The sequence below is a fragment of the Protobothrops mucrosquamatus genome, unplaced genomic scaffold (assembly GCF_001527695.2).
Source record: "Protobothrops mucrosquamatus isolate PMUCROS unplaced genomic scaffold, P.Mucros_1.0 scaffold1255, whole genome shotgun sequence".
NCBI lineage: Eukaryota > Metazoa > Chordata > Lepidosauria > Squamata > Viperidae > Protobothrops > Protobothrops mucrosquamatus.
In genome coordinates this window covers 109,704-123,048 of record NW_015387461.1, presented here as the reverse complement: position 1 = coordinate 123,048, position 13,345 = coordinate 109,704, and the positions used below count along the sequence as shown (strand labels likewise).

The following is a 13,345-nucleotide window of genomic DNA, read 5'->3' as shown; positions in this document are numbered from 1 at the left end:
CAGCCTAGGACTGCACTGGCTTTTTTGGCAGTGTAGCACACTGCTGGCTCATATTTAAATGATTGTCCACTAGGACCCCTAAATCCCTCTTGCAGTTACTGCTTTTTTCCACCTATTCTTTACCTGTCCATTAGGTTTTTCTTGCCTAAGTGTAAAACCTTACTTTTCTCTACATTTTAATTTCATTTTATTAGCTAGGGCCCAGTGTTCAAGTCTCTTGAGATCCTTCTGAATCTTGAGCCAGTCTTCTGGGGTGTTGGCTATTCCTGCCAGCTTGGTGTCGTCTGCAAATTTGATTAATTCCCCTACTGGTCACACTTTGTCAGCAACAGTAGGAAGAAGATGATGAAGGTCAGCTGTGGGTGACAAGGCCAGTGGAACACAGGGCTGTGGGAGTGGCTGGGGTTTTACCCTGTGGCACTCGGGTGGCTGGCCACAGGACAGGTCTTCAGGTGGCACTTAGTGACGCTGGATCTGAAGCCCATGGCTGATAGTGGCTGGCTGACACTGCTGAAGGCCCTGGACCTCTACTTCAACTATGGAACTGCCAACGAGTGCCACTGTGCAGGGCAGCCAAAAGGGCAGAGATGGGGAGGAGATAGGCTGGTGAAGGGAGTTGAAGCTCACTGGCAGTTGCAACTGTGAGCTGGCTGCCAGGCAGCCAGATTTTTAGCACATGATTATGTGATGCTGCAATGGCCATAACTTCAGGGACCAGACATACCTTTTGTTCAGTGCTGCCACAACTTCAAATAGTCACTAAATCAGCGGTTCTCAACCTATGGGTCGTGACCCCATTTGGGGTCGATCGACCATTTCACGGGGGTCGCCAAGCAAGGCTGTCCGCCATTTTTCCCCCTTTTCCAGCGGGTGCCTTACCTCCCTTGGGCTGGGCCAGCTGGTAGTCGGCCTGCTCCGTCTCTGCTGCTTGCCAGCTACGCCTCGGCCGGCGCAGGGGGCGGAACCACGCATGCGCGGCGCTCCCGGGCAGGGAAAGTCCTCGACTTACGACCGGTTGGGTAGTCCTCGACTTATGACCGGTTTAGTCCTCGACTTACGACTGGTTTAGTCCTCGACTTACGACCGGTTGGGGGTCGCGGCATTAAAAAGGTTGAGAACCACTGCACTAAATGAATAATCATTAACCAAGGACTGCCTGTATACATTTTTACCTTTTGCTTCAGAAACGGTTATAGAAAGCGAGCTGTGTTAGTCCAGGGAGGAATGGGACAAGTTGCCACAGCCAACTCACTGCGGCCAACTCTCCATGGCCAACTTGCCAAAGCCAACTTGACACAGCCAACTCGCTGCGGGACAACTCACTGCAGACAATTTAACAATTCCATTTAATTATTTAAAATAAATTAAAAATTATTTTAATTTTTACCATTCACATTTCATTCTGTCCTTTCTTTTGCATCCTTTCTTTAATGATTCTTTTTCATCATTTCTTTGATATTACTGTAAACTTTTGTCTTGGCCGTGGCAAATTGTCCGGCATCGAGTTGGCCGTGGTGAGTTGGCCATGGCGAGTTGGCCATGCCAAGTTGACTGCAGTGAATTGGCTGTGGCAACTTGTCATAGACCCGAAGTCCAGAGTAGTTCAAATAAAAAAGATTCTGGTGCTATAAGTGATGTGTTGCTATCCTTACGCCCTTATTTTCCTTTCAGTCTTATCCTACTTTATTACAGTCTAGATATGAGAATAAAGGAAAAGACGTGCTTTTAATCAATTAGAACAAAATATGCATGTTTATTAAAATCCATATATTTAGTTTTCCCTTTCCTTTTCTGAGGGGGAAGCAAAATGGAAAAGCATTTGATCGATTAGGACAAGAAAACCCAATTTTTACCATCTTGAGGAACTTGTTCTCACTGACGTGAATGGACTTTTCAGCTGATTTAAACAGAAGTCAGCCTTTTTGTTACCTTTTGAAATGTGACTGTCAACCTATTGGTTTCCCACTTCTTATTTCCCATTTCAGCCTCTTGGAGCCAGTGATTATTTGGAAATATCCAAGAATTTTGATCTGGTTTTTGTTCATGATATACCTCTCCTTACAATGGCAAAAAGAACCCAAGCGCGACGCTTCATCACTCTCATTGATACCTTTTATGAAAAAAAGGTAAGCATTTGGTTTGCAGGTTCTTATAAGATGAGTGCATCTTGAATTGTTTTGGAAATCTGAATGTTAATTAATTAATTAATGCCTGGCAAAGCATCAACATATATTCATTGATCACACTGCACTACCATGTGAGCTATCAAAGCCTTGACTGTTAAGATTAATGTGTTGTCTAATTGTATTTAAATTACTGCATTTTCTCCTTTAGTTGCCAGCTGCATTAAAATTTACAATGGCTCAGCAGTGAAAGACACTGAGCTTGTCAGCTTGAGAGCTGACAGCCCAGGTTCAAGAACTGAGCTTGGCGCAATGGGGTGAGCTCCCATTACTTGCCCCAGCTGCTGCTCACATAATAATAATAATAATAATAATAATAATAATAATAATAATAATAATAATAATAATAATAATAATAATAATAATAATAATAATAATAATAATAATAATAGTAGTAGTAGTAGTAGTAGTAATAATAACGATGATGATGATGATGATAGATGATGATGATGATGATGATGATGATGATGATGATGGAAGGGACCTTGGAGGTCATCTAGTCCAACCCCCTGCTCAGGCAGGAAACCCTATACCATTTCAGACAAATGGCTGTCCAGTCTCTTCTTAAAAACTTCCAGTGTTGGAGCATTCACCGCTTCTGGAGGCAGGATGTTCCACTGGTTAATTGTTCTGTCAGGAAGTTTCTCCTTAGTTCTAGGTTGCTTCTCTCCTTGATTAGTTTCCATCCGTTGCTTCTTGTCCTGCCTTCAGGCGCTTTGGAGAATAGCTTGACTCCCTCTTCTTTGTGGCAGCCCCTGAGATATTGGAAGACTGCTATCATGTCACCCCTCGTCCTTTTCTTCATTAAACTAGACATACCCAATTCCAGCAACCGTTCCTTCTATGTTTTATCCTTCAGTCTCCTAATCATCTTTGTTGCTCTTCTCTGCACTCTTTCTAGAGTCTCAACATCTTTTTTTACATCGTGGTGACCAAAACTGGATGCAGTATTCCAAGTGTGGCCTTACCAAGGCATTGTAAAGTGGTATTAACACTTCATGTGATCTTGATTCTATCCCTCTGTTAATGTAGCCTTGCACTGCGTAGTAGTTTGAAAGCATGCAAATGCGAGTAGATAAATAGATACCACTTTGGTGGGAAAGTAACAGCATTCCCTACACCTTTGGGGTATAGCCATGCTGGCCAAATAACCGCGGAAATAGTCTTTGGACAACGCTGGCTGCCTTGGTCAGGAAATGGAGATGAGCATCACAGTGCAGATTGGGTACAACTGACAGGAAAACCTTTACTTTTTTTTTTAAAGCTAGATGAAGTCACCAAAGCAGCAACATTGTCAGTGACTAGTAAAGATTAGGATTAAGATAACCAAACAGATGTGACTGAATTTCCACATAGTGTTTTTTATTCAACAAATGGGCAAATTTAGGATTTGTAAGCAAAGTGTGTAAGTCTTGTGTCTCACTTTATGAAATTGCACCTTCACAAAAAGGGAAAACAAAACTGGGCATTCAAACAGTCTGAAAGACAGAGCGGTTCAACCTCCTATGGGAGAAAAATATGCCATTAAATTCTTTTGTTGGTTTTGTTCCAAAAACAAAACAAAACCCTTACAAGGGCAGCCTCTTGAAAAACTAAAAACAAAAGGTATGTGACACATCAAAATTTTCAAACAAACATTTGTGCAGATGTACTTGCCTCCAAAATTCCTATAGGTTTGTATGAAAGAGTATAGAATTTTTTTAAAAAAATCAGGCAGATCAGCCCAGGAAAGCCCAGATTAATCTTCCTCTCTGAGGAAATATGCATACCTCAAACAACTTTGCACAGTAGAAACAAAATGTTTCCCCCAATGGGGGAAGAAGAGTCCCCCCCGCCCCCCCTCCAGGAGAGTTCTTCTTAATCACTTTTTAAAGATGACATGGTTTGGAGTTTCAACATGACGAAAGGACAGAGTGAATTTGCTTTCAGCCTTTCATAACCTAGACTACTTTGGAGGCATTCGTGGTAATGGGACCTTTTTAGACTTTTTGTTTGGATTTATGTGGAAAAGGATAGTAAGGACATTCACCTCAAATATTATGCTGATTTCCTTCATCTTCATCTGATGTTCTGCATAATCTGTATCTCAAAAATGTAGATAACTACCAATCTACACACACACACACACACACACATATACACACACACACACACACACAGAAATTTTTGTCATTGATGTCTGCTTCCTAAGACTGAGAAAGAGTGACTGGCCTAAAATCACCCACAGCCTGTTGCTTTGCACCTAAGGTGGGAGTAGAATTTACTGTCTCCCTGTATTTGCCACCTTGAGCTGATCAAATATAAAAAAGGTAGGATAAACCGTTTTAATTTGGTCTTTGATTTTTCTTTCTTGGATCTCCTGCCAAACATTTTCATTCAGTGACCCTGAATCATAATATGGGGTATAGGGAGCACTTTATCTGGAGAGCAAAAGCATTGCTATCTACCAAATTCTTTTCCAAATAATTTTAAGATAAAAGAAAATATTCAGTCTATTTTGCTGCTGCCTATCGTGTCAAATTCATCTAATTAAATTGTTTTAACCAATTTTGCTGAGAAATTGCACAGCGTTTTGACTCCAGACAATAGTTCTGTTCAAGCCGCTTACAGACTTTTGTTGGGTAGTTATTCCAGGTTATTTTGCATGTGTGCATATGTGTTGATTTAGTTTCCAAAACGCATAGATGAGTAAAATGTTAATGAGTTTGCCCCAAAGTGATACTCAATTTAAAATAAACAAGCACTCTTACTTTTAGTCTGAGTTGTGGAACCCCTAATGAAATAGTAATGATAAATGCTGTACTTAGATTTACGAAGGTTTCAATCATGGAAGGAAAATCAGCAATATTAAAACAACTTAAAGGTTCTTTGAATTTAAGCTGATGTTTTAAAATGTAATGGAAGATATTAAGCTTCACCTTATGTGTGATTATAGACATGCACTTAAATATTTATGCAATCAGGAAATATCGATTGAGATTAAATTCTTTTTAAAAATGCACTGGAAAAGAAATGCACACACAGGGGCGCATACCTTCTAGTTCAGCAAGAAATGTGGGCCATTTCCAGAAAATACAGTTTCTGCTGACTAAATGCCACTCATTGGTTTTAGTTTTAGTTCCTTGAGCAGCATAGCACTTCTGTACGAACAGATGTCAGAGAGATGTTTTCTATTAGCAGAACAAAGTGGGGTTAATTCTTTCCTCTAATGCTACATGTGTGTAACGTGTTTGGACTTTATCACAAGCATTGTTTCCCAAGTACCACACAACCTCAGAGCTCCCGATTTTGACCTCCTAGACTCTATCCTTTTTGTGAATTTTAAGCAACATTGTAGTGTCCGGTGGTCGTCATTTTTTAAGGCAGACCACTGTCCTCCTCTACCTCTCAAGTTTGTCCTTTTAGCCTGCCTCAATGGACTTCTGTTGTATGATCCCTTGGGCTTCTTATATGTTGTATTTCATTTGCTATGTCCTGACATCCTGCTTTTGTAAGCATACAGTTCCATACAAGCGATCACCCTTACATGAATACTTTCCTGAAGGATTTACCTTTCTTTCTGTATGCTAACTTTGTTCACTTCTGCAATCCCTTTCATTCCAGGATCATGTTCTGTTCTTTTGACTAAATCTTCTCCAGGAAAAGAAAAAAGGAAACCTAATTGTCCCCTCAAATACATAGTGACAGTTTAAACTATACCTCTGCAGCTGCAGCACTGGGGAAGATTAACCCATTGGGTGATGTTTCTTTCTACCATACCAGAGAATCTGCTTGGTGGTAAAAACTACAATAGAGATTTCTTATCCTTCCTGGATAACACGAGACAAAGTAAAACAAAAATTCCCTTGGTGCTACTGTCATTATGGCCCATAAGAACTCTTATCAGTTTTTTCATGGACATACAAAGGGAGAGATCAGTCTATTTCTGTTCCATGTCAGTTTTCTGTTTTCATAGGTACATTCATAGGATTATTTTCTCCTGTTTCCATAGATGAATCTATGGGGTTTTTAAAATGGCTGCGCAAAATTGTGTATTTAAATGTGTATCTTTAAATGTATTTTCTCACAAAATAGTACGTTCCATTATATTTCATTTGAAATATATACATGCGTTTTAATTTTAATTTTTAATTGCGCGTGGGATGAGAATTACTTTGAAATGGGGAGATGGTCTGATTATGTTGTTATCCATACATGTTCCCAGAAAATGCAAATGAGTTCTGGTTAGGTCAGAATAAAATTCCCAACAGCCTGGCTTCTATTAATAATTCCCCTCAGCAGAGAGCAATGCACAGGTATAATCCTTTTCCTATTGAACAAAATAGGAGCATCAGAAAGGAAGCAAATAGACTAATGTGCTTCTCCGAAATCCAACAAATGCACCCATAGTGAGACTGCAATTAAAGGAGGGGATGCTTAATGACTGTGTCTTTCAGAGGCTTGACATATTTATTACAATACCTCCCAAGAGCTAAAGGAAAGAAAACTAACCAAATGTTTCCATTCTGAGGTAAATCTCATAAGGACAAATAATATTACTTATGTAGACGAATCCATAATGATGCTACTGTCCTCAAGCATTGTCTAATTAGCATATATTCTCATCTCAAAATTTAAAAAAGAGGGTCCTAGAAATACCTCTTTGTTTTAAATTAACAAGGATCACCTTGTTAATTAAGAAATCTAGAGATCATTTACGGAAGTCCCAGTCTCTTTGCAAAAGAACTTCTTCTTTCCGTGGCCTTTCCTGGAAGAACAGCAGCATAGTATGTCACATACTATAGTCATTCCAGAAGTCCTGAAGGAAAAAAAAAGTGTGTTTTTCCCAAAGAGTGTAGTGTACTAGTTACTAGCCTGCTGCAATTTTCAAAGGTTGAAGCTGGCAAAGATTCCTTGACCATTACCTGTCCATTAAAAAAAAATGCAATTGCTTTGCATCTCTTTCCTGCCAGGCAAGTATTTTCTCAGACATTTTTGCTTTAATTGACTGAAAAATGCTGCACCTGTAAGCTGTCAAGCCAAAAGGGGTAGTAGAATGAAGCAGACATTTAAGAATCTATGAGGAGTTTCTAAGGAAACCTGGTTTGCTTTCCAGTGTTTTGGAGTTCTTGGACAGCTGGATCTAAAAGTTTTCGTATTAGAAGGAAAGATAATGACTGGCATTACTGGATGAAGAAGTGTGTGTGTGTGTGTGTGTGTGTGTGTGTGTGTGTGTGTGTGTGTGTGTATCTTAGACCTGTATTTCAATAAGCTGTCCACAGGCCTCTAATCCAAGAAGTTGACAGGGATTATATATGGGTAGCCAGCACGCATGCTTCCCTGCTTTCTTGGTTTTATCCCTGGGCTGAAAGGTTTTGGAATCCCTCACCTGATTTTTCCCTGCATCTTAATAATGTATAAGGCAAAAATATTTTTAAAAACTGAATGAAAACAGACTGTCATCTAAATTTGGATTAGTGATGATATAGTGCGATGGCCTGATGTGTAAATACAATAAGTACCTTTTTGATTGAGGTTAAAATAGCAACTCAGTATCTAGTGTATATTTGTTTCTTTATTTTAAAAGCTATTGCGAAAATAAGATAAATAATAAAAAATATATTTTAATATTAAAAGTTATTTGTAACCGAATGATGGCGCCACCTCTATACCCTTCTGCGTTGTTCCGGAGTGCAATTTATACACCACCAAAATCAGAAATCTGTTACTTACCTCAGTTGTTATAAGTGAACTTTCGAAAGTATTCTGTTTAAAAGTATTTTTTTTTAAGAGAAAAAAGAAAGTCCAGTTGCGTCATGAAAAAGCACCTTTGGGACATTGGAGAAATAAGAACTCTAAATGATGAACTTTAGCCATTTTTTTTTCTTCCAGGTGCGGATTATTTGCTCTGCATCAGCTCCCCTCCAGAGAATATTTATTCAAGCGGACCATGATAGTGGACTGGATGAGAAAAGGGTACTGATGGATGATTTGGGGTTGAGCCAGGTAACCACTATTGAACATTAGCGCCTTTGTTGCAAGAGAGCATAATTGCTTTGGGTCTGTGTGCTGGCATTATTGTAAAACAAAAAATCATTTAGAGGGTCATTCTGCAGCTTTCCTGCAGGTTCAGTGTAGCATTTTTCCTTCTGCCGTAATTTAATGTAATGCTATTTATTTATGGATTAGGATCATAAGTGTTCACAAATCTAGGAATATATTTCTAATGCATTGAAAATATTGGGTCAACTGCAATTCATTGTACTTGTTTTACTCAAGACATTAAGCTTTGTATCAGTTGGAAGTTCTGTTAGAACAGGGAGCAATCTATAAGCATCTTTTTACTTTAGGTTCACATGGAAGGGAGCTGATACACACCACTTCCCGCAATATGCATAAAAAACAAAACAAAACCCCCACTGCAGTCATTCATAAATATTCATTAATGCGCAATATCTTCTTGTGAATGCTTTATCATTTCCCTCCCCCCAAAAAAATATTAATTGCAGAGTGAGAATTCTTGAGTTAACTGCTGCAAATGAAAAATTACTATCAGCATTTCCCAATGAAAATAGATTTCCTGGGCAATAAGTACTATTTTGCTAAGCTGCTGAAAGGTTACACAAGGATTGTTCCAGTCACTCTCCTGTGCCTTTCTTGGTAAAGGTCATCAGGGCCACAGAACTCCGAAACGATACTTATACAATTGGCTTTCTTCAAGAGAGCCCCTGGACCTTTATCTCTATAAAGTCTTATGCTGACTTTGCACCCAAATCCTAGAGTTTGTGGGTGCCATCAAGCTATTGAATCTAACCCCTTGCTCAGAGGAGGAATTCTGAGCAATTCTCAACCAATGGCTGTTTGGCCGCCATTTGAAATCTCCAGGCATGGTTTGTGGATGAGAAACACTTTTTTTTTCTGGAAAACAAAGGTAGGTCAGTTTCTATGATAAGTTTTTTTTGAAACATTGATATGATAAAAATGCCAGACTTAACTAGCTCAGAGGATTTTTAAAAAGTGACATAGATAGTAACTTACTGACAAAGATTGACTCTCGGTATTATTCAGAACCATTGTAATCAATGTACTTTTCAACTTAAAGCTATTTCTCATCAAGATTGATAATTGCTAAAAAAAAAAAAAAGTTGGGATTTGTTCTGAAATATTAGCTAATTGCTTCCAGTAGAAATTTTGGATAAAATGTTTAAAACATCTGCATGTTTTCTTAAAATCTCCTCTCCCTTCATAGGCCATATCCAGTGTTTTTATTTTTTAATTTTTCAGTGTCATTTTAAAAGTTTTTCGTCTTGATGGTTTGCTGATTTAATGAAAATGCAAAAGGAAGACAAAAGGATTCAGACGCTATTGCTAGTAGGGCTGTGTTCCAATTTGGTGGGGAGCGTAACCCTGACACGGAATAAGGCAATTCTGAATACTTTCTAGGCAGGACAAAGGCAGTTAAAAATGCCCTTAAAATCCTTCATGTATCTCCATTTCTATAGGTACTTCATTCACTGGAAAGGACAGGGTAACAAACTCAAAAGGGGATATTTTTTTCCTGGAAAATACCATATAGCACAGGGGTAGTCAACCTTGGCTCTTTTATGACTCGTGGACTTCAACTCCCAGAATTCCTGAGCCAGCACAGCACAACTGGCTCAGGAATTCTGGGAGTTGAAGTTTACGAGTCATAAAAAAGCCAAGGTTGACTACCCCTGATTATAGCACATACTCTGTAAGACCTTGGTGGGAAGGTCAAGCTTTGGATTTGAGACCAGGCAGCTCCATCCTCAGATGATCCTTTCTGGCAATTTGCCCCAGTCCCAGCAGGTTTGGGACAGGCTTTGTTCATGGCAATGGAGAGAGAGCAATGGATGTATATTCACTGCCACAGCGGTCTTTTCCCACCATTGTGCAGGACGTTGTTTTCTGTGACAGGGTTCTTACCTGCACACAACTGTTCTGTTTTTCTAACCTCCTCATTCCCTTTCTCACTTGTTCTCACTTCAGCTTATATTCTTCATCTCTTTCTACCCTCCCCTCAAAATGTATTACTGGGAATGTAACAAAAATGGTGTGGACAGGTAGTTAAAGAAGTTTTAAAAAAACCCTAATACCTGACACCCTCTCCACTGTTTCCTGTGAAATTTGGGATTTGGCCCTTCTAACTATCCTGCTTATGTGAAAGGTAATTCCATTCCAGTGAAGCGTAAAAAAAAACAAAGGCATGGATACATTTATATATTTCTGCCCTCCCCACACTAGGTAATGTTAGGTTAGGTCAGGGGTAGGCAACCTTGGCTCTTTTATGACTCGTGGACTTCAACTCCCAGAATTACTGAGTCGACATGGCTGGCTCAGGAATTCTGGGATTTGAAGTCCACGAGTCATCAAAGAGCCAAGGCTGCCTACCCCTGGGTTAGGTAATGGGAGTNTACAGAGATCATGCAGTCACTGATATACAACACTGATAAAAACACATTATACATAACAAACACAAGTAAAACGTCAACCAATACATGTAAATAAAGTTTGGGAGTGTTTAGAAAGTAATGGGAGTGGTTAGGGTTAGGGTTTCCTGTTAATGTTTCAGAAACTGGAGTAAGTTGAGATGCGCTGTCTCCTGGATCTGGATACAAGTGAGGCTCCCCTTTGAGCCAAAGATCCAGGTGCAAAGTGGTTTGGTGGTCTATGTGTCTTCCTCTTTGTTATAGGTTGTCCTCACTTAATGACCACAATTGGGACTGGCAACTTGATTGTTAAGTGGTCACTAAATTCTTTACACACCTGTAAAGGTTACAAATGCAGGGAGTGGTCATAAAGTTGCTTTTTCATGACTGTCCTAACTGCAAATGGTCGCTAAACGAGGGCGAGCTGTACTAAAGAATTCTTTGTGTTGCTGTGCAGTGGAATTTCATAACTGAGGTCCCATGCAAGAAGCCCACGATGGCTTTTTTTCCAATAATTCCTGTACTTTTATTTTTACCTGTCTCTAGGATTCAGCTGAAGCACTTTCGATGTTTACGGGAGAGGAAGAGATATTTGCCTTTCAACGTACTATCTCGCGACTTACTGAAATGCAGACAGAGCAATACTGGAAAGATGGGGATCGGAGCAAAAAAAAGTTGCAGCCGGAAAGTTAAAAATAAAGAGTAACTGAAAAGAAAAAGAGCTTTTTTTAAAGAGGCGCATTAACTAACTTGACACTTTATGTTAGTGTTAAAAATTACAGCATTATTTACTGGCCCCATTTAATGCCAATCTATAGATACAATTTTATTTAGTCTAGCATGAAAACTTTATTGACCAAATAAAAATTTCCTTTTAACTGTTGATGACAGGAAAAATAGATAAAACATATTTATTACTGGCCATATCACACTGTAGTTTGCACAAATAAAAGATACAAGGTAGAAACGTTAAATGCACATTCTGAATCTATCAATCTCTGTTCTATTGTTGAAAAATAAAATATGCAAATGTACCTGGAGTATCCTTGATTTTTAAAAATCGTTTTCTTTTAGGTAGCAATTGAAAATTTCATATACCGTATATTCACAAAATCCCGTGTGTAACACAGATTTGCAGTATTCCACTTGCCACTTAGTGTGTACTCCTTCTGTTTCTCTGCTGCCACAATATGCTCAAGTGATAGTTTCCTATATTATTTATTTATTCATCATGTTTACAGTATATAGCCATCCATCTCTCAGACAAGTGATTGAGTGACATATAACAAAGCTAAAAACAATATATACAAACAAATATTAATATTATGATCCACAGCATACCCTTTCTGCTAGATCTGGTGGAAGGGGCAGCTGTAATCAGAGAATGGGTGGTCCCTCAAATAACCCTCAGATATATATTAATATGTATCATATTTTTCCTATTTCTTTTTCTCACCCTCCCATACCTGGATACACTGCCTCTCTCTCTGTTGAAAAACAAACCATCTTTCAACTAATTCAAGCTGGCCTAGCTCTTTGACAGCTTCGTTCACTGTCAATGCATTTCACCGCATCGCTTGATTCCCATGACAAGGAAGTGAGCAGCACGCTGATACCACTCAACTCCAAGCTTGGAGAGATGCTACCAACTTTTTTTTTTCCTTCACATCTGGAATTTTTACGCCAATGGCCTCCCAACCAGACAATAACAATGCTTACATTCTATTGACATATAAGCATTCAAAGCATGGCCTTCGTTGCAAGCAAATGGCAGGAAAGGATTAAGCATGATTAACGTGCTGTAGATTGGCATGACATTACAGGTAAATTGCTCCCCAGCTTTGCACCCTCTGAATAAAGCAACTCACTCTGAGCTCTTTTATACACTCCTGTGGAGCAATCAGTCCAGACCTGGGAGTGCGCAGCTGTTGCAGAAGGCTAACCCAGGCTTAGTACTTGTGAGGGAAGGTATTTAACTATTGCTATAATTATTGTGATTGCAAATATTGAAAAATTAGGGAAACACCTGTAATATGTGAGATTTATGGCAGCCATTGCACAAAATGCCTCTATCCCACGATTAAAATAATGATTTATCTTCATACAAACCAGTTATAAAAGGCTTTTTATTTAATGAGTGAAAGTAATAATAGATTACTTTAAAAGTGTTTTATCATTAGAAATCATGGCCTTTACTGTATTATATTTTGGTACTACATTAAACTTACTTAAATATAATTTGGTGTGTATAAATTTAATATCGAAAGAGCAATTTATTTCCCAAATATAGTAACTGTCTCAGCATTCATCTCAGGCATCCTTGATCCCAATTATCGGTATCTAAAAATATCTGACTCCATTATTTCAAAATTAGTACCTATCTTTTTGTTTCTGTTATGTGAGAATTCATGTCGTTTTTCAGAAAGGCTTTGGAACAATCTAGGACTTTATTATAACTAAAAACTTTATGCAATCATAATAATCACATCCAGAGAGGGCATTGTTGCACCTTAAAATAAGACACCAGAACCCAACCTAATCTAGAGATGCATGAAGTTTAATCCTAATTTGGTGTACTGCCACAACTTTTGTTTTCGTTGCAATACATTGACAGGCAAGTTCTCTGAAAGTTTCCATATACTTCCTCTGTTCACTTTTACTACTCTTTTTTTTTTTTTTTTTTTTGCTTTTCTCTGTGCTTTAGAATAGATTATAAGATTCTTGGGAGCAGGG

The 13,345-nt window shown here is 38.7% G+C and overlaps 1 protein-coding gene across 1 annotated transcript in view; it reads left to right on the top strand.

Annotated features, from left to right (window-relative positions):
- Positions 1 to 11,629, top strand: part of AFG1L (AFG1 like ATPase) — a 57,534-nt gene extending 45,905 nt beyond the window's left edge. Inside the window, exons 11-13 of the mRNA XM_015821118.1 lie at positions 1,986 to 2,126; positions 8,055 to 8,168; positions 11,159 to 11,629. Coding sequence (XP_015676604.1) covers positions 1,986 to 2,126; positions 8,055 to 8,168; positions 11,159 to 11,305 — 402 coding nt within the window. The 3' untranslated portion in view covers positions 11,306 to 11,629. The remainder of the gene's footprint in view (positions 1 to 1,985; positions 2,127 to 8,054; positions 8,169 to 11,158) is intronic.
- Positions 11,630 to 13,345: the final 1,716 nt, after the last annotated feature.